General features: G+C 38.2%; 1 protein-coding gene across 1 annotated transcript in view; it reads right to left on the minus strand.

Annotated features, from left to right (window-relative positions):
* CAMK1D (calcium/calmodulin dependent protein kinase ID) overlaps nucleotides 1-22,613 on the minus strand; it is a 488,172-nt gene that overhangs the window by 8,504 nt on the left and 457,055 nt on the right. The window contains exons 7-10 of the mRNA XM_020999741.2: nucleotides 21,444-21,556; nucleotides 19,742-19,820; nucleotides 4,457-4,544; nucleotides 753-891 (exon numbers count right to left, since the gene is read on the minus strand). Of these exons, the coding sequence (XP_020855400.1) occupies nucleotides 753-891; nucleotides 4,457-4,544; nucleotides 19,742-19,820; nucleotides 21,444-21,556 (419 nt within the window). The remainder of the gene's footprint in view (nucleotides 1-752; nucleotides 892-4,456; nucleotides 4,545-19,741; nucleotides 19,821-21,443; nucleotides 21,557-22,613) is intronic.

The following is a 22,613-nucleotide window of genomic DNA, read 5'->3' on the forward strand; positions in this document are numbered from 1 at the left end:
CTTCCTGACGGAGATTGGCTTTTTCCTGTAAGTCACACTACCTCTTGTGTGTCACCTCAACTACGTAGAGTTGGTATGTTTGAAGTCCTCACAGTGGAGTAGTTTATTTGAGTAACTGAATTATCACTTGCTAGACTTCAGTGGACAAACTGGGTAAATGGATTTGACTTGAGAATCCAAGGAGCATGAAGGGATAAGGCCTGGTCCTCATACCATTGAAGGGAGCTCAATAGTGGTGTGTTATCACTATTGTAGCTATTTAATAAGACAAGCCTCTAAAATTTAGAAACTGCCATGCACAAGGGTTCAGAGCTATGAAGTGGCTTAAAGATCAGGGTTATCATTAGTATTAGTTCTGCTATATCTGAAGTTTAACTAGGCTTTTGTGGCCTACACTGGAAATGTAGCCATTATTTATATTCTTCCTATGGGAAAATGTAGTATTTTGAATTCCAATCAACAGATTTACAGTGGAATACATTCATAAGTTGGGAGCAGCGTGTGTGTGTGTGTGTGTGTGTGTGTGTGTGTGTGTGTGTGTAGAGAAGAGATAATTGTACTTTGGCTAATAAAGAAAAAGGGATAATGCATGAATTCCATTTATTTTGATTAATTTAAAAGCTGAAGAGACAAGTAAGCTGATGTTAAGGCTGGATCCAGAGTTCTTAAAAATGATTGCTGACTAGGAATCCCTCCCCCAGCAGAATGTCCCTAAGTACTGGCAGCTGAATCATCTCTTGCCAGGTACTCACGATCTTTTCGGGTTGTCCCGTCAGGGAGCTGGCTGGCCAGACTGAGGTTGCTTGACACACTTGCATTTGAACTGTCCAGGCTGCTGCCGAGATGCAGTTTCCTCATATGCCTCACAACGGCTGTGGCATTGAATGCTTGCTGAGATTTAGAAGGAGAGAGGAAAAAAGGGAAAACCCCCCCCACAAGGAATAGCCAAGTTAATTGGAAAAGGCACAGTTTTGGTCCTTTTATTTCACTAGTTATTGTAAGTATTCCAGGGTTCTCAGAAGTCAAAATGTTCTCATGATATTTTAGGAAGGAAGCTTATGGGGGTTAAATGTTGCTTCTTCAATCTAAAAGCCTTCCTATTGACATGATGAAAAGCCACCATTTCATCTGCTTTCAAGTGAAGTCAAGAAGCAGTGATTAAGCACTGTGCTTAAATCTAACCTGGGTTTTAGAGGGTATTTTACCTAAGGGACATTCCATACATACAACAACATGCATGAGATAATGTAAACTAATTAGAGTCAGAGAATCTTAAGTGTTGGAAGGCTCCCTTGAAGTCCTCTTCCCCAACTCCTTCTTGCTATATAAATCTCTTCCATGATATGTCTAACAAATGTTTATCTAACCTGGTCCCTTTAGTGATGAAGACCTCACCTCTTCATGAAAATGAGTTAAGAATCTAAGTAAACAACATATTCAAAACAAAGGGTATATTATCATATCTTAAAGGTTCGTTGTTTTTAAAACAGTTTTTATTTTTCATTGTAGATATCGTATTGCACTAATGTCCTATTCTGCTGCCTCAGAGTGGCTAGAGATGACCTTGGGCTGTCAAAGGCTGGACATTTGGTGTATAGGCTTTGGAAGGTCCTTGTTGTTATTCATTTGTTTCAGTCACATCTGACCCCATTTAGTATTTTCTTGGCAAAGATACTGGAGTGGTTTGTCATTTCCCTTTCCAGCTTATTTTATAGATGAGGAAACTGAGACAAACAGGGTTAAGTGACTTGTCCAGGGTCACAGAGCTGGTAAGTGCCTGAGGCCAAATTTGAACTCAGGTCTTCTTGACTTGAGACCTGACAGTCTATCCACTGTGCCACTTAGCTGCTTCTGGAAGGTCCCAAGAGCTCCAAGTATAAGCCTGGTGATAGATGGCCCATCTGTTGCCCAAGTACCAGTCTGTGTAAGTCTGAAGTCACCAAGTTGGCTGCTGGGTAGAATTCCCAAAGACCATTACTAAGTCATGAAGAGACAAAGATCTGTCAGTGGAAGAAATATCTGCACCAAATGGTAGGCTCTTGTAGCATCAATACCATTATTTTTAAAAATAGCATTCCCTTTCATGAAACTAGGTTTACCACAGAAGCAGACTGAGATAGTGGCTACATAATCTCACCAACAGCTCTAGTATATTAACGTGCACAAGAATGTTGTTGGGTCTCAGGACTCATTTAAAGTATTCTCTGACTGTTGCAGGGACCCCTATATAACAACACCCTTTGACAAGTGGTTGTCCAGTCTTTTCTTGAATACCTTTTGTGATGGGGGTCTTACTACGTCAAAGGCAGCTCATGGCATTTCATATTAGGCAACTCTAATTTTTTAAAGTTCTTTCTCATATTGTGTTGAAATTGATATCTCTATAATGTCTCCCCATTCATTCTTTTCTCTGGAGGCACATGGAGTAAGCCTAATTACTCGTACATGACATCCACTGGAACATTTGAAAACTGCTTTCTTTCTCTCTATCAACAAACCAATTGATGAACATTTGTTAAATATTTACTCTGTGTCAGGCACTGGGCTGGGTTACAAAGGCAAAAGTGAACTACTGCTGATCTCAAGGAGATTTCAGTGTATTTTTTTAACTAATTAATAAACATGTATTAAGTGCTAATTATGTGTCAGGTACTAGGCTAAATGCTGGGATACAAAAAGAGGCAAAAGACAGTTGCTGTTCTCGTGGAGCTTTCAATCAATGGGATAGAAAACATGCAAATGACTATATATGAAAAAAGCTATAAATGAGATGAATAGGAAACAATTAAAAGAGGGAAAGCACTGGATTTAGAGGGGTTAGGTTCCCTACAGAAGGTGGGATTTTAGTTGGGACTTAATGGAAGCTGGGGCAGCTAGGTGATCCAGTAGATAGAGTGCTGGACCTGGCGTCTGGAAGACTCATCTTCCCCACTTCAAACTTGGCCTCAGACACTAACTGTGTGACCTTGGGCAAGTCACTTAACCCGGTTTGCCTCAGTTTCCTCATCTGTAAAATGAGTTGGAGAAGGAAATGGCAAACCACTCCAGGATCTTTGCCAAGAAAACCGTGAAAAATGACTGAACAACAACTAGAGGAAGCCAGGGTGGTCATTGGTCAGGGTGGGAGAAACAGCATTTTAACAGCTATATCTATCTATGCATCTACACACTTACTATATATACGAATACGTGAAAAATAAATACAAACTTTTTTTGAAGGCAGAAAGGCGCTAGCAGCTAGAGGTTAGGGAAGGCTTCATATAAAAGCTCCATCCTTGAGGAAACTAGGCATTCCCTTTATCCCTACCCCCCAACCTTCTCTGGCCTAAATATTCTCTGTGTGGCCATCTCTTTAATCGCTGATATGAATACATGACAAGATAAGCTTAGGTAACTACTTAATAGTCACAAAACCTCAAGCTTTTCAGTTATCTATGAATCCTTTTATTAGAAATGCTCATGAGGGACTGTAACTCCAGGTGACTGATTTAGGCTTTCTCAATCTCTTCTTCACCTGTGATGGAAATACTAATGTGTATTGTGTCACCCTTAAACTGTAGATGGCAAAAGAAAGAGAAAGAACAGATCAGGGGCTGGGATCATTCTCAAGTCAGATAACCTGCCTCTGAAAATCTGAGAAATGGCTAGATTTTTTTTTCCCAAGGGGAAATGGTTGAAATAAACTATTCATCCCTTTTGGATCTTGCTATTTATTTCCTCAAGGCTTTCATCTAATTTATTTTTTGTAAAGAAGCCCTAAAGTTTAGTGGAGAAAACAGTAGACTTAGAGACTTGGGATAGAATCCCACTTGAGAGAGACTAATTGTGTAATCTTGGGAAGGTCACTCACCTCTCAAAATCTCAATGTGCTTGTCTGTAAAACGGGGATGATAATAATACTTTCACTACTCATCTCATAGGATCATTACAAAGAAAGCATGGTATGCATTATTATCTCTTGAAATTAAGGAACACTTGAGTAAAGTTCTGAAGCTTTGGAAAGATACCGACTTTTAATCTAAATCATTTTGGTCATTTCATCTCTAAATGAGAAATCTCCAGTTATATACAGAATAGATTTTATATAAGACAGTTAAATAGATTAAGGACTAAGAAAGCGGCATTGAGACATAATACAAGGGACACCAGGTTTCTTATCCAGACTTAGTCAACAACTAACTGTGATAATGAGTAAGTCAATTCACTGGGTGAAGGTACTCAATATCTTTATCAGTCCAACAGCAGGTGATCTCTAAAATCTTGCCCCGAACAACATTCTGTGAGTCTACTAATTCAGAATTAAAGCATGCAAAAAATTAATGGGATTTCATTCCAAAATTTATTTGTTCATTCATTTGCTTATTCATTCATGCTCTCTTTCAAGATACACTTAAGTGAATGATTCTACTGATTCCTAATTTATGCCAATGAGGAAAAAAATATATATATGACTTACTCTCCATTTGCTTTTTGCAAAGTTCTTCCGGATCTGGGCACTGACTGACTCGTGGATGTTTTTGCAGAGGGCTGTATCACCAGCAATCCTGAAATAGAAAAATGCTTCTTTAGAAATATTTGCTCTGACAGAAGTAATACCATATCCCAACCTTGTTCTATCTCCCATGCATGCCTCACATTCCCTCTCTTTCTCAAATTTGAATGGGGAGGTGGAGTGGACAACCTCCTTCTTGGTTATCAAGTCATCTCTTTCATGTTACTCCTTTTTTTTCTTCACAGCATGTTTTTAGGTTTATTTTTTCATTTCCATATTAGCCATGTGGCTAAAAAAAAAATACCAAACAAGAAACATTAAAAGTATTCTTCAATCTACACTCAGAGTGCATCATCAGTTCTCTCTCTGGAGATGGACAGCATTTTCCATCTTGGGTCCTTTGGAATTATCTTGGATTATTGTCTTGATCGTAGTAGCTAAGTCTTTCATAGTTGATCATTGTTACCATATTGCTATGACTGTGTACAGTGTTCTGCTGGTTCTGCTCATTTCACTTTGCATCAGTTCATATGTCTTTCCAGGTTTTTCTAAAACCATCCTGCTTATCATTTCTTATATTACAATAGTATTCTATCACACTCATATACTACAAATTGTTCAGCCATTCCCCAGTTGATGGATATCCCCTCATTTTTCTATTCTTTGCCACTATAAAAAGAGTTGCTATCAATATTTTATATATATAGGTCTTCTCCCCTTTGCTTTGCTCTCTTTGGGATATAAAGCCAGTATTGGTATTGCTGTTTCAAAGGGTGTATGCACAGTTTTGCAGTGCGCAGTTTTTGTAGCCCTTTGGGCACAGTTCCAAATTGTTCTCTAGAATGGTTGGACAAATTCACAACTCCACCAACAGTGCATTAGTGTACATATTTTTCCATATCCTCTTCAGCATTTATTATTTTCTTTTTCTGTCATGTTAGCCAATCTGAAAGGTAAAATAGTACCTTAGAGATGCTTTAATTTGCATTTTTCTAATTGTATTGGTTTAGAGCATTTTTCATGTGACTAGCTTTGACATTTCATTTTCAAAACTGCCCATGTATATACTTTGACTATCAGTTGAGGAATGGCTCTTATTTTTTATAACTTTGGCTCAGTTCCCTAAATATTTGAGAAATAAGGCTTTTATCAGAGAAACTTGCTATAAAAAATTCCCCCCCCCCCCCGTTCCCTGCTTTCCTTCTAATTTTGGTTGCATTGGTTTTGTTTGTGCAAAACTTCTTTTTTTTTTTTTGGCTAGGCAATGGGGGTAAGTGACTTGCCTGGGGTCACACAGCTAGTAAGTATTATATGTCTGAAGCCAGATTTGAACTCAGGTCCTCCTGAATCCAGGGCTGGTGCTCTATCCATCTAACTACCCTCCTGTGCAAAACCTTTTAAAATTCATATAATCAAAATTATCCATTTTACTTCCTATGGCCTTTCTATGTCTTGTTTGGTCATAAACTCTTCCCTTATCCATAAATCTTACAGGTAAAATTTTCCATGCTCCCCTGTGATATCACTCTTTATGTCTAAATCATTTACCCATTTTTACCTTATTTTGGTATACAGTTTGAGATACTGGTCTATGCCTAATTTTTGCCAGATGCTAAGTTCTTGCTCCAAAAGCTTGGATCTTGGGGTTTGTCAAATACTAGATTACTATGGTCGTTTACTTCTATGTGTAATATACCTACTCTATGCCACTGATTCACTACTCTATTTATTAGCCAGTACCAGATTGTTTTGATAGTTACTGCTTTGTAATATAGTTTGAAATCCAGTGCTACTAAACTTCCTTCTTCACATTTTTTTCGCCGATTGCCTTGATATTCTTCACCATTTTTTCTTTCAGATGAATTTTGTTATTATTTTTTATAGTTCTACTTTGGTAGTTTGATTAGTGTGGCACTAAATAGGTAAATTAATTTAGGTAGAATTGTCATTTTTATTATATTGGCTCAGCCTACCTGTGAGCAATGAATATTCTTCCATTTGTTTAGATCTGGGTTTTTTTTTTTTGCATGAAAAGTGCTTTGGAATTGAGTTCATATATTCCCTGGGTTTGTCTTGGCAGGTTTACTCCTAAGTATTTGTAAAATGTCTGCAGTGATTTTAAACGGAGTTTTTCTTGCAATCTCTGCTGGCTGGACTTTACTGGCAATATATAGAAATACTGATGATTATATGGGTTTATTTTATATCCTGCATCTTTGCTAAAACTGTTCATTGTTTCAGCTAGTTTTTTAGTTGATTCCCTAGGGTTCTCTAAGTATATCATGATACCATCTGCAAGAAGTGGAAGTTTTGTTTCCTCATTGCCTTTATTTATTCATTCATTCGTTCATTTATTTTGGGGGCTAGGCAATGGGGTTAAGTGACTTGCCCAGGACCACAAAGCTAGTGCCAAGTGTCTGAGGCCAGATTTGAATTCCGGTCCTCCTGACACCTGGGCCGGTGCTCTATTCACTGAGCCACCTAGCTGCCCCATCGTTGCCTATCTTTATTCCTTTAATTTCTTTTTCTTGTTTTATTGCTAATACATTTCTAATACAATATTGAATAACAATGATTATAATGGAATCCTTCATCCCGGATCTTACTGGGAAAGCTTCTAACTTATCCTCATTCCAGATAATATTTACTCTTGGTTTTACAGATTTATAACTTATCATTGCCTTTTCTGCCATTACTGATTTAACCATATGATTTTTGTTATTTTTGTTATCAATATGGTCAGTTATGCTGCTAGTTTTCTTTGTATTGAACCAGTCTTGCATTCCTGGTATAAATCCCACCTAGTCATAGTATATGATCTTCATGATCTATTGCTATAATCTCCTTGCTAGTATATTATTTAAATTTTTTGCCATAAATATTCATTAGGGAGATTAGCCTATAGTTTTCCTTCTCCATTTTTTTGCTCTCCCTGGTTAAGGTATCAAAACCATATTTGCACCATAAAATGAATTTGGGAGGACTCCTTCTTTACCTATTTTTTAAAAAATGGTTTATATAGTATTAGGATTAATTGTTCTTTAAATGTTTGGTAGAATTAGGGAGCTCATTTATGGCTTGTTCAAATTTTTTTTTCTAAGATGAGGTTACTTAAGTATTTCCTCTTCTGTTAATGTAGACAAAATTTATATTTTTATAAGTACCTGCTTTATAAATAATCACTGTGATTGTCAGTTTCACTGGTATGTAAATGGGCAAAATAATTCTTAATAATTGCTTTGATTTTGCTTGCTTGGTGGTGTATTTACCCGTTTCATTTTGATACCAGCAATTTGGTTTACTTCTTTTTAAAAAACATCAAATTAACCAATGGTTTATCTTTTTTTTTTTCATAAAGCAAACTCCTAGTTTTACATATTAGTTCAATGTTGTTATTTTTTTACTTTCAATTTTACTAATATCTCCTTTAGTTTTCTGGATTTCCATTTTGATGTTTAATTGGGGATTTAAAAATCATTCTTTTTCTAGGTTTTTTTTTTTAGTTCATGCTCAATTCATTGATCAGTTCTTTCTCTTTTTTATTGTTGTATTCATTTAGAGATATACAGTTTCCCCTAAGTACTTCTTTGGCTGCATCCCATAAATTTTGGTATGTTGCCTAATTGTTGTCATTTTCTCTATGAAATTATTGATTGTTTCTATGATTTGTTGTTTGGCCCACTCATTCTTTAGGATTAGCTTATCTAGTTTGCAATTAATTTTTAATCTATGTTTCTATGGCCTTTTATTGAATATTTCACCTTGTAGTTCTAGGAATTTGAAGTTATTTTCCTTTATAATTTATTGAAACGTGATGTCTAGGCTCTTTCTTTGATAATGACTTTCAGGTAATCCAATAATCCTTCAATTATCTCTTCTCAATCTATCTTCCAGGTCAGCCATTTTTTTCCAGTGAGATATTTCATGTTTTCTTCTGTCTTTTTTTTCTTGAGGTTGTTTTTATTGTTTCTTGATGTTCCATGGAGTCATTAGCTTCCACTCGCCCAATTCTAATTTTTAAGGAATGATTTTCTTCAGTGAGCTTTTGTACCTCTTTTTTATTTGGCCAATTTTGTTTTTTAAGGTGGTGTTTTCTTTAGTATTTTTTGTGCTTTTTAAAAAAAAAACCAAGCTGTTAATTGTCTTTTCATAATTTTCTTGCATTGCTCTAATTTCTTTTCTTGATTTTTTCTCTACCATTCTTATCTGATTCTTAAAATAATTTTAACTCTTCTAAGAATTCTTGTTGAGCTTGTGTCCAGTTCACTTTTTTCCCCTTTGAGGGTCTTCTTATAGCTGTTTTGACATCATTATCTTCTTCTGAGTTTGTGTCTTGATCTTACCTGTCACCATAGTAGTTTTTATGGTTAGGTTATTATTTTTGTTGTTGTTATTTGCTTATTTTTTCCTGAACTTCATGTTAAAGTTGGACTGTGTTCCCAGGGTGGGGGAGCATCATCCCAAACTTTAGGCTTTTTTCCACTACTGTTTTCAGAGGTAGTTCTTGGGATTTGGAAGTTTATGGTGCTTCAAAGTGAGAGAAATGATTATTAATAACAATGATTTGGGGAGATTCAGAATTCCCCCTTTTCCTTTTAACTTTATTTCATGACTTCAGTCTCTGAAGGTTGAACTAATCTCCTCTGGCTAGACCCCACCCAGATGAGGCAGCCATTGTGTTCTACTCAGGTTTGGGTGGGGATAAATTATTTGAATAGATTGCCCAAGGCTGGGGCTAACTTAGAAGTAAATGACATAATCAGAGTTCAGGTCGAGCCCCTCTTGGTAATTTTCATTCTCTCATTAATTATTAACCAATCAGAGTGGACTGCATCCTCCTCTTCCAGGAGGGCATTTAAGCCAAGAGCCCACTGCCATGATCCTCTTTGGTCTAAGACAGAGATGGACAAATGACCATCCTTTTATTACATTATAAATAAAGTAATTCGGTTACTCAGAAATTATGTCTTTTGAACCTTTCTGAATGCCACAAAAGGTGGTATGATCTTGGGAGAAATGTAGTTACCGCTCTCCTGATCTGCATTCTGGTCCTCACCCAGGAAGGGTCCCCTGCTCTCTTAGGATAACAAGCAATATTGTTCCTCAGTGACCCTGATCCCTTGGGACCGCTAGTGCTCCTCTCTAGCCTGGAACTGTGACCTGGAAGTGGGTTTAGGCAATGGAGTCACCAAACATCACCCCATCCGGGGCCCAGTGCTAGCACAAGGGTTCCATATAATCTTGTTCTGACCAACTGCCAGATCTCCTTACCATCTCTGGTTTTAGAGCTCTCAAAGCTGCTGCTGCTGCTGTTTCCACCTCCAAGCTTCACAGCTGATGTTGCCATCATATGGGCTCCAGGCCAGCCCTCACCCCAATGTCACAGACTTCTCCTTTTCACCTCCTGCTTATCTCAGGCTGGAAAAATGTCTCACCCTGACCTTTTGTTGGCTTTGCCTCTCCAGAATTTTATTTGAAGTGTCATTTTAAAGTTGTTCAGAGGGAAATGTTGGGAGAGCTCGGCTGTTTCCTCTATTCTGCTGTCTTGATTCTTATAGTCATGCTACTTTTTTTTTTAATCAAAGCCCTCCTCAAAACGAAAGTTCAGTTTTTGTTTCCATAGCTTTACCATAATAGAAAACCAATCTTTAGGGCCCACTTCTGCCTTCTGTCATCATTTCAGAGTATGGTATAATGGACAGAATGGTGACCTGGAGTCAGGAAGACCTGCTTTGAATTCTCCCCTCAGACACTTAATATCTATGTAAATGTGGACCAGTTTTGTAAGGTATTTTAGCTTGTTTCCTCATGTGAAAAATGGAGATAATATTAGGACCAATCTCACAAGATTGTTGTGAGGACCAAATGAGATCATATATGTAAAGTGTTTTATGAACTTTGAAGTGCTATCTAAATTTAAACTGTTTTTATTATTTGAATACCTGGCTTGGGTTTTTTCATTTCATCCCATAATAAAAATTATGTTTGCATAGCTCTTCAAGGTTTGCAAAGCACTTATCAGTAATATTTTGTTTGTGTCACTGATTATCTAGCTTTTCTTAGCTCTTTGGAGAGGAGGGGAATTTCTCCCCCCACCCCCAACCTTCTTTACTTAATTTTATTTCAGTTCAATTCATTTCAACACATTTATTGCCCGTCATTAGGTGCATGTAGGCCAGGCACTCAACCATGGGAATGGAAAAGCAAAAAACAAATAAAAGCCCTCCCCTCAAAGACCTTATAGTCTATTGGGGCATACAAGATGTCTACAGAAAATGAATAACTGGGTGCTGGATGATTTCTAGGCTAAGCTTTGAAAGAGAAAAAGGATTATGAGAGGAGATAGGAAGGAGCACCTTTCAGACTTGGGTGATGACCAATGAGGAATTCAAAGCGACTGAAGATGGCACGTTGAGTGCAGAGAAGAGCCAATAGTCCAATTTGGTAGAAATGTAGACTGTGTGGAGAGGACTAATATAAAATAGAGTTGGATAGGCATGTTGGAGCCAGACTGAAGAACAGTTTAAATTTCAGGTGGAAATATCTGTATTTAATCCTGGAGGTAATGGGGAGCCACTGAAAGTTTTTAAGTAGGGGAGTAACATGGTCAGATCTATGTCTTAGGAATGGTAGCTGTGGGAACAATGAGTGTTAATTGAATTAAAACTGAATTGAAGTGGTGAGAGATTAGAAACAGAGAGAAAACTCATGAAGCCATTACTGTAGTTCAGTAAGGGGGCCTGAGCTGGTATAGTAACTGGTGTGTGAATGGAGAGGAGGAAAATTGTGAATAAAAACTTAACCACTAATGGGAAATGAGGGGTGTGGGAAACATCAAGAATGATTCTGAAATTATAAAACTGGTTAAGTAGGGAAATAGTAATGCTTTCAATGGAAATGGGAAAGCTTGGAAGATGAAAAATAGGGAGACGGGGAAGACAAATTTCATTTTGGAAATGTTGAGTTTGAGATGACAGCAGAACACCAGGCAGTGGGACAGGAAACTGAAGTTCAAGGAGAATAGGGCACATAAGGCTGAGATATAAAAAGCTCCCTCATAAGAGGAGAGGAGAATGGAAAGAAGTCTAATTATGTATGTATTATGAACTATGCAATTATGACTGGGATGAGAAGGAGAATTCTTAACTGGGATAGAAGAGTTATCATAGAAATGATATAAGATTAAAAAATCTGCCTAAACAAAACAGCTAGAATTAGAAGAAAAACAATTGACTGAAAAACAAATCTTCCTGGTAAAGATTTAACATGAAGATCTGATATTCAGGGTATGGAGCTAGGGAGAAGATAAAAAAAATGCAGTGAGCTACTATTATTCTAGAAGACTAATAGTAAATAAATTATGACTCTTCTCTCTTCACAGAGGTAGAAGACTGTAAGTACAGAAGGAGGCATGCATTTTCAGTCATGCCCAGTGTATTCATTTGTTTCATTAGAGTATACTTATTTGATATGAGGAAGGATTCTATCAGGCCAGGGAATCATTGGAAAGAGAAAAAAATGATACGAATAATCTATTAATAAGGATTAAAAAGAAAGAAATCAGGATTAGGCATAGATAAAGGGGTCATCTGTGTAACAACGATAATTGAACCCATGGGAGCTTATGGGGTTACCAAGGGAGAATAGATCTTAGGGGACACCAATGGGTAGATGATGGGTGATGATCCATCAAAGGCAAAGCAGCCAGCACGGTGTCATGGATTGCTAGATTTGGGGTCAGGAATACGTGGCCTTCAGTTCCACCTTTTATCCTAACCTTGTGGCCCTGGGCAAGTTACTTATCCTTTTTAGCTTCAGTTTCTTGTAATAAAATGGGGATAATAATTCTTGGAGCACCTATCTCAAAGAGTGCTATGAAGGAAGGAAGCCAGGATAGAAAGAAGGAAAGGAGCATTTATTAAGTACCTACCATGTACCTAGTATCGTGTTTTACAATGATTATTTCATTTGATCCTCACAACAATCCTGGTAGGTAGGTGATATTATTATCCCCATTTTACAGGTGATGAACTTGAGGCAGACTGAGGTTAAATGACTTATCAAGGGTCATAGAACTAGTGAGTATCTGAGGCTAGATTTGAATCCACATCTTCCTTACTCTAGGCCTAGCACTCTACCCACTGTACCCCCCAACATCCCTCAAAGGGATGAATTTTTTTAAAGCTTAAAAAATGAATAATAAAAATAGCCTGAAAAATGCCAGGTATTCTTATATATTTATATCCAACAAAATGAAAGCTCCTTGAGGGAAGGGACCATTTTTTTTCATACACAGGTGGATTATTAGACTTGAAGAATCAACCACTCATAGAATTCTAGGAACCTTCAAAGCACCTTTCTGGTTATTTAGAATGCATCCTCACCCCCAGGTCCTCAGACTCCAAATTCAGTCCTCTTTGACTACTACTAGGTATCTAAGATGGTGTGTTGGAGTGGGAAATACACTGAATTGGGAAGCAGGAGATCTATTTTCTATTCCTAGTCTATTGAGGCATCCAGGTGACAGGCTTGACCTGGAATGAGGAAGATTTGAGTTCAAATCCAGCCTTAGACATTTGCTGGTTGTGGTCAAATCACTTAAACTGTCTACCTCAGTTTCCCTATTATGCCTAATGGGTACAATAACAACACTTGCCTCCCAGGATTGTTGTGAGAATAAAATGAAATAATATGTGTAAAGCCCTCTGCATATCTTAAAGTAACACATATATGTTTATATAATGAACTGCCCAAGGTCACAGAGCTAGGAACATGTACAAATGTGTGTGTGTGTGTGTGTATGTATGTCTCTGTGTGTGTATATATATGTATATATGTGTATATATATGTATATATGTGTATATATATGTATGTGTGTATATATATGTATGTGTGTGTATATATATGTATATATGTGTATGTATATATGTATATATGTGTATATATATGTATGTGTGTATGTATGTGTGTACCATGGGTACAGACTGGAGAAAGAAAGGTGGTTTAAAATGTTACATCCTTAGAGAGGAATGCCAATTCAAACTTGCCAATGGCCAACTCTTTCTTAGAAATGATTATATAATAGAAGACAGACACTATGGCATTAACTAGTATGAGTATTGCTATAGAGTCCATGGGGTGATGGCACAGGCTACTTCCTGAATAATGCCTGAGCAACATTTCCTGGAGGAGGCAACAAAGACATTCAACATATGTCTTGGTAGGAAGATAAATGTGTATATGAACACCTCCTTCATCTCCCCAGACGTAGAGAGCTCTGGTTAGAAAACACACTGGAAATCCAATTGACCAATTGGGGAAGGCAAAAGGGAAATATTTAGACATTATTCACATGCAAAAAGCAGCCCTAGAAGATGAAAAAGTTAGTGTACCAGTTTTTCTGAGCTACCAAGAGCCTTGTAGGAGTATCAGGCAGTAGTCCAGTTCTCAGGCTTTGCCAAAGGCAATATGCTCCAATAAAATTCCCTGTTTCTCTCAGCAACACTCTTTTTAGGTCAAGATGAAAGCACCTTGGCAGAAGAGCATGCCGAAATAGACTGCAGCTAACCAGATTTCCCTTCCTCTACTTTCATTTGGCTCCATTTCCCAGATAAAATAGAAACAGAATATTTGGATGGCCAAGCCCACCAAAGGCGAGAACAACAGAGGCATTTGCAGGATGCTTCAGGGAGCTCTACTAAGCCTTTGTTCTCTAGAGAACTCATTTGAGTCTTCTCTCCTATACTGTTTTCAAAAGTCACATCTTCAGACTGGGATGCCAAATCAAACTTTTTCATGGCCAACTCTTTCTTGGAAATGATTGTTCAGCAAAGGAGAAAAATTGTGGGATTGACTGGGATGGGTACTGACTAATACTGGCTAGATCCTTGTGCTCCAAAGTAAATAGATGGGGGTGAGGAGGAATTGGAAAGGAATTCTGTCTTTATGTTTTAAACATCAGCACCTGTCTATCAGAAATATGATCTGAAACCTTTTGGAACTGGTTCTCACTCCGTATGAGTTCTCTGTGTGGCTAACGTACATAGTTAGAGACTGGGTCTATGATTTCATTGATATGAAGAACTCCCAGATGAGGTAAGTCCCTCTACCGATGTTGGTTGGCATCTTCTTTGCCACTTATAGTCTTGGAGAGTTGCTATCATATATGAGATGTCACAGAAGTTCAAACTGATCAGTAATAAGAAATATTTTATATTAATTTCAAACTGAGTTTATTGTTGTTCAGTCATTTTTCAGTCATGTCTGACCCTCTGTGACTCCATTTAGGGGTTTTTTTGGGGGTGGGCAAAGATACTGGAGTGGTTTGCCATTCTTTTCCAGCTCTTTTTACAGATGAGGAAACTGAGGCCAATAGGGTTAAGTGACTTGCCCAGGGTCACATAGCTAGTAAATGTCTGAGGTCATATTTTTAACTCAGGAAGATGAGTCTTTCTGACTCCAGGCCCAGCACTCTATCTTTTGAGTCACCCAGCTGCCTTTAAACTGAGCTAGTATGTGCATAAGAATTAAGCATCAGATTGAGCTAGAGGCAGTTTAGAACCAACCTCTCAAGATAGTTTTATAGATACATTTCAGATTTATTGTCATTTGTCACCTTTACAAGTGTTTCCACATGGACCTTGGCTTTAGTAGCATTCTATTTCAATCTGTGAGGTTATGTCCTTGCATTTCAAGTTGGCCATAATCCCTCACAGATGTTTAGCTTTAACCTCTTGGTCTTACAGTTTGTAGATATCATTTCTGTATGACATTTTGATGTTTTAACATAACTGGTGGATTTTGTACTTCCTGCTTCTCAAGCCTTTTCTGGTCTTCCTCCAACCCACCTTCCTCATTAGCCTCCAACATCTTCCCGTCTTCCCTTTTCTTACTCATGTAAAATGTTGTGGCTTACAAAGCGTTTTTCTTACAACCCTATGAGGTACATAGTGAAAGTCTAATTATCCTCATTTTAAATATGGGGAAGTTTGAGGGTCAGAGATAGTAAGTGGCTTGCCAAGGTCATGTAGTTAGTAGCGGCAGAGCTGGGAATTCCTAATAGCTTGCAATTAAGGAAATATTGACTAGCACTTCATTTAATGCCATTTAATACCTTTATATTCTGAGTATCAAGGGAGAATTCTACTGGGAGGAACCTTTAAAAAGCCCTACATAATGACTGCCTTGATTTCTACTTACTTTGTGCCAGAGCCTACAAAAGAGCAAAGTCCTGTGAATAAGCCAGAGTAGAATTTGAGATGAGAAGCTCTTCAATCTCTTGTCCCTGTGGTCCTTTGACTGTTCTTCCCTATGAATCCCAATACTGGGTGATGTTTTCTCTCTGTCTTCCCCAGTCTTTTAAAAAATATTTTATTTACTTGCTTTTTGGTGAAGCAATTGGGGTTAAGTGACTTGCCCAGGGTCACACAGCTAGTAAGTGTCAAGCGTCTGGTCTGGGACTGGATTTGAACTCAGGCCCTCCTGACTCCAGGGCCAGTGTTCTACTGCACCATCTAGCTGTCCCTGTCTCCCCCACTCTTAATCACTAGGAATAGGTTTCCTTTGGTTGGTTTTTTTTAGAGCATGCTGACTGGGTCTTATACAAATCCATGCTATCTATTGTCAAATGGGGCTTCATGGATGTGTTTTGCTTAAATCCCTGTCTTGCTCTCAGTTCTAGCTGTGCCAAACCCCCTTGAGGTCCCAATTCTGCTCTTAATTCCTTCAACCTTAGAACATGACTTCATTTCTTAATTTACTAAGAAGAGCGAGATCACGTGCCACGAGCTCCCTTGTTTTCCCAGTATGTGGGGAGTATGAGGGAAAATGTAGCCAGTGCTGGAAAGACTATCTGGGGAAGCTGAGCTATTAGAAGGAAGTCAGGTCTTAGTGAGTTAAAGAAAGTGGAAGGAGTAAGAAAGGAAAAGGTTTAATATGAAAACTAGTTTATTGCCTATGGTGCTTGTATTCCAGAGAACACAGTGGAAGGAGTGGGTATCTTTACAGTGCGATTTATGAGGGGTTGGGTAGAGGGGGAATAGGAATGAGGGAGGAAGTCAATGGGGGATAGAAACAGGACTTGAATAATGACAGCTAGGGATTCAGAGCCCCTGGGATAGGGAAGGTTTGGCTAGGTGGGAGTATGATAGTCATTGGGTAATGAATTCAGGTAGCTTATCATCATTAACAGGGATTCGGGCTTGGGGTGGAGTTGTTCCAGGATGACAGACAATAGTGTGCAGCTGGAAGGCAGGGAGATGGGAAATGATGTATGTAGGAGCAAGGCAACTTCTATGGCATTGCAGGAGGTTGGAAAGGGTTCCTGGACAATAACAGAATCGCTGACCAAAGAGGCTAGGAAACTAGAAAGGTAGCGGGTTCTTCCTCAGAAGTCTTCCAATGAAGGTTACCAATGGTAGACAAGATTCTTCCTGAAGTATAGTTTGGACCAGATGGACCCTGAGATCTCTTCCAATTCTGAGATTCTGTGGCCTATATAAATGAAGATACATCATGCTACAGAGCATCATTTGTGAAAGCATGGTTTCATCAAGAATGTGCAGACAATTCTCATAAAGACTTTATAGAATCATATTACTTGCCTTCTTGATGGGTGGAGGAGGATAAAGGAATGGAGAGAATTTGGAACTCAAAATTTTTAAAAATGAATGTTAAAATAAATAAGGCTTAATTGTAAATAAAAAGGCTAATTTTCAAACTTAGAAAGACTTTACAGAGATGAGAAATCAGGATCAATATGAGGATCAGTAGTTGCTGATGCCATTTTGGTACATGTTGCTACTATATGTATTTTTCGTCATTCTTTTGCTGTCGTCCCTACTTTGAGATCTTGAAAATTTCTTGGTCAGTACCTTTCAAAATTGTGTTGTTTCTAGAATGGATTTCTTCTGCATGTACTTGTTCAGGTCTAGCCACTCCTCTTGACTACCATCTTCTTTAAGTGCTAATTTCACTTCCTCCTATGGCAATTGGGTGCTGAGTCTAAAAGTAGTGGTTCCAACGTCACTGATGATGAGAATAGATTACATAGAAATGTACATCTGTTCCATTTTTGTTTTGATTTGCTCTCCTTTTTGTTTCATCTCAAAATGCTTTTGGGATGGCTTGGGTTAACTGGGTGACATGTTAAGTCATCTCTATGCTTATTCTCCCCTTCGCTCCTTTTAGCCAGTCTTATGAATCCACACTGTTTATTATATTCTCCTTTTCATCTCTGTAATCAGTTTGGAAATGATCATGTACATATGCTGCCCCTTGGCTACCAAGTCTTTCCATGTGACAGAAGATCAAGTGTTTGCTGGATGAAGAAGTTTGGGGACTTATTTGGCTTTCTTGTTGTGACAAATATTTTAGATCGTTTCAACTTGTCTTAGAAATAATTATGTCTTTTGTTGGTTTTCCATTTTTTCTGTTAGTGGTTTTTCCCATAGTTTAGGTTAGAGCTATTATAATTTCAGGCATTATCTTTTTTTCCTGTCTTCCAATTTTTCAGTATTTTTTTTTACTTCTGCTCTAATCAATATATTTGACCGATCACAACCATTTGATTTTGAAATGAGTCATGTCAGGTATTGGTTATTTCCTATGTAGTAAAACATAATCAGTTCTGTTTTTTAAGTTGATTCTTCACCATGTCCATGATCTTCCAACTAAAAGTACACCAGGACACTTGATTGACTTAGCCCATTGAAGCTCAAGTCTCCCAAGCTCAAGAGGTCCACCAGCTTCAGTCTTCCCAGTACCAGGGATTTACAGTTGGCACCACCGTGCCTGGTTCATTTCTTAATCCTAAACTATATTTTCCAAGCCTTTTTTTTGCCATCCTGCTCAGTCTTTACTTTTGTACACCAAGTCACAAAGTATCAAAGTATACATTGACTTGGTTTGGAGTTAAGTTCTTTGTAGATGTTTTGCAGTTTTTCTCTACAAAAGATCCTAGCACATAAGTTGCAACTATTTCCATGTTGATCTTTTTTGCTTTTGCCTATCATTAGTACTATAGGGTGAGATGACTAAGTGATCCATGAATTGATACTTTTTATTGCTTTGGGGCACATGATAGAAACAACTCCACCAACTCCTTCATTTACCTCCCTGAGGAGAACTTGTGACACTTCCTTCCATTTAACTATGAATTCTTTATATGTTTTTTAGTTTCATTTATGGCAAAAAAAAAATTGATATGGTTAAATTCTTCCCATAGTACTGAGTCACTGATTCTTGAAAAAGAAATTTAGTTTCAACAGTTAATGTTCAAGAATGATTTAAAATTAATTGGAGCCCTCTACCTTCTTTTCTGCCCTTCTAGCACCATCACTATGCAAAGATGGACAAACAGGACTAGAGGACACTTTTTTGCTTTTCTTTTTTTCCCTTAAATCACCAGAGTCAAAGAATTCATGACCTATTGCCCAACCTACTGGTGATGAGTCTCTATACTTAGCTAGATTGGCCTTCAGAAGGCAGGAACAATCTGTCACCTGGTTCATATTTGAAACCTTTAAGTCTTGGTAGAATTGCCACAGCCTATCAATATAGGTAATGAATATCCTATTAAAATTATTTTTTGGAGAGATCTGCTCTAAAACTATATGTCATTTAGATTTTTGTAAACCTAATCCCATATTAAATATGCTATTTGCATTGCTATTTAAGGAATTCTAAGGTAACTTATCACACAGTAAAAAAAAAATACTTTTTGCTCAGTGAAAAACAATCTCCTTTAAAAAAAATCTATTCTGATTTCATTCAGACTTCCATATATCAGGGTTAGTTAAGTCAGGGAACATATGTCTGTACAGTCTTCTTTTGCTGGAGAGTTGGAAGATAGGTTTAAGTGCCAGCTCTGACACTAGCTGCATGGCCATGAGCAAATCACTTGTCTTTCTCAGCCTCAGTTTTCCCATCTGCAAAACAGGAACAGTCATAAGCTATCAACCTCATAGGGCTGTGTAAGGAAAGTACTTTAATGCTAAGGGACTGACTGTCCAAGGAGTAGATATTGCTTCTCTTGCTGCTTTTTTGGCAAATTAGCTCCTCATTAACACCTACAGAAGAGGATAGAGAGGGGAAAAAAGGAAGCCAAGATTTGACTTAGGAAGACTGAAAACCTTGGTTATAATGAGGTGTGATGATAACCTATGGGTTTCATAATTGAGATCTCCCAATTACTACTGTAGTGAAAAGGAATTTGACAATCATTATCTCATGCTGCATGGTTTTTCTTACCAGGGGTGCCGAGCTGCCTGCTCACATGTATATCTTTTATTGGGATCTTTTTCCATCAAATTCCTAATGAAATCTTTAGCTGTTAAAAAAAGAAAAGAAGACAGTGAATCAGATTTGTACCTTAAAGCGTGGCTATATGATGTCACCATGCACAGGGATCAAACATATTTGATCAAACATCTCCAAAATCTAACACACACTTGACACTAAATGCAAATAGTACGGTACTAGGGGCAGCTATGAAATAGGCCATCAGAGTAGTCATCGCTGAGTCAATAGCAAAACAAAGACTAGAAGCCGTATTCCTTTGCTTCTGGAACCTAATCTTCTCTACACAAGACTGCACCGTCTCTTATTCAAGGTAGAGAATTGCAGAAATAGTCTTGTCAGGACATCAGCTTGCTAAACTTCAGTGGGATGGGTAAAGTTATTAGGTGTCTAAAATACCATGGACTTCATGCTTTATAATAAACATTACAGAAAGCTGTTTGGTGATGTGTTCCCAAACATTATTTTAAATCAGGGGTAACACTAGTAGTTTATGGGCTGTAAAGGCAGACCAGATTTGGCCCCCAGGCCATAGTTTGCTGACTCACCCCTTTTTTTGATACAGAGAATAAGTAATGTGGCGCCAAGCATTTGAGTTTCACCATTGCACAGCAAAACTCCTCCTGATTTCAAATCTGGCCGCAGACACTTACTAGGTGTGTGACCCTAGGCAAGTGACTTAACCCTATTTACCTCAGTGCCCTCATCTATAAAATGAGCTTGAGAAGGAAATGGCAAAGCACTCTAAGATCTTTGCCAAGACAACCCTAAATGGGGTCACTAAGAGTCAGACATGACTGAAAAACGACTGAACAACAACAAAACAGTAAAAGTCAGAAAACCTGGTGCAGTCCTGGCTGTCTACTGCTCTTGAGCAAAGATGTGAATTCCTTATACATGCTTAACCTGCTACTTTTTTTTAAAAGGTAAAATTAATTTTAAAATTGTTTCATGTAACATTTCAAATGGCCTAATTATTTTTTTCTTCCCCAGAGTCAATCTTTTTTCATCCTAGCAAATGAGTGATGAATTTTCTAGAAATAATATAGAACCATAGATCTAGAGCTTGGAGAAACCTCAGAGGCCATCATGTACAACCCTTTTGTTTGGGTAAAATGCTTATTAAGCATTTACTGTGAGCCCAGAGACTGTGCCCCAGAGGAAGGTGTCTAGTTTTAGCGTTTTCCTCTTCATTTTCATTGGGAATACTGCCCATGGACCCTGGATGAAAATTAGCTTGGGGCCTTATATACAGTTGGCACTCAATAAATGCATGTTGCTTGGACGCCAACATATGAACTGAATAAGTTCTGAATAATTATGCTATTTGTCACTGAAGCAGGGGCAAGTAAACTCCCCATTATCACTGGAATTCTTGGAAAAGGGACAACTTAGATCTAAATTTAGGACATTTGGTTACTTTATCTAAGGCATTTGATGAGGGGGAGTGTTTCCCTCTTAGAAACCCTAGATCAGTACATCCTTTGTGATGTTGACTTAAGTGTAAGCGACATCGGCCAAACCTACTCTCAGTTTTTCCCAGGACTCTCCTGGAGATTCTGGGCATGCATGGTACACAGGGGCTTTCATGAGAACCTCGTGGCTGGTCGGGGGAATCACAGGTGCTGCTCCCTCAGAAAGGCAGACTACCTACCAGAATCTGAGATGTCATCCCAATAGGGGGAGTCAAATTCATATTCTGCCTTGAGGATCTGCTCAAAGAGTTTAGAGTCATTTTCGTCGTAGAAGGGTGGATAACCGCAGAGCCTGAAAGACACATGGTGACAAGGGCCTGAAATGGCTGCATCACAAACAAAACTGGTTTTACATTTTAACCAGAACAAAGGAGATTTTTCATTTCACTGAAAAATGCTCAAAGCCACAAAGATACCCTCGGAAAGCATTACATGCATTTTATGGGCAAAAGTATCGATACAAATTACATTTTAGTTAAATAGCAAGAAGATATTAGTCCTAGTGTTTGATACTCAAAGCAAAAAAATGGACATATTTAGCATTGCCGTAATTTTGTATACTATGGGAGAGAAGGGAACGAGCACTTATAAAGCACCTGCTGTGTGCCTGGCATTGTCTTAAGCATTTTATAAATATTAATTTATTTGATCCTCACAACAACCCTGGGAAGTAGATGTTATTATTATCCCCAGGCTTACAGTGGAAGAAACTGAAACAGAAGTTAAGTGACTTGTCCAGTCAATAAGTGTCTGAGGCTGGATTTGAACTCAGGTCTTCCTGACTCTAGGCCCAGTGTTCTAGCTACTGCGCCACTTGGCTGTCTGTGGGGAGCACAGTTGCAATGCTTTCAAAATCTGTTTTAGTGTAGCTGTTGGAATTGAACCTTGGGACAGCTAGGTAGTGCAGTGAATGGAGCACCAGCCCTGGAGTCAGGAGTTTCTGAGTTCAAATCCAGCCTCAGTCACATAAACACTTCCTAGCTTTGTGACCCTGGGCAAGTCACTTAATCCCACTGCCTAGCAAAAAAAAAAAAAGGCAATTGAACCTGATACTCCAGGTGTTGAATAGTGTATAAGAAAGAACATTCTAACCATGAGATTTGTCTAGAACTGGAATGGCCTGCTGTAGAAGCTAGCATTTTGGCCATTGCTAGAGGTGGCTCAGTGGATACGGCACTGGGCCTGAAGTCAGGAAGATCTGAGTTCAAATCCAGCATCAGACACTTATTAGCTGTGTGACCCTGGACAAGTCACTTAACCTCTGCTTGCCTTAATTCACTGGAGAAGGAAATGGCAAACCACTCCAGTATCTTTGCCAAGAAAACCTCTACAGGGTCAGAAAGAATTGG

The sequence above is a fragment of the Phascolarctos cinereus genome, unplaced genomic scaffold (assembly GCF_003287225.1).
Source record: "Phascolarctos cinereus isolate Bilbo 61053 unplaced genomic scaffold, phaCin_HiC Scaffold_1;HRSCAF=81, whole genome shotgun sequence".
NCBI classification, from domain to species: Eukaryota; Metazoa; Chordata; class Mammalia; order Diprotodontia; family Phascolarctidae; genus Phascolarctos; species Phascolarctos cinereus.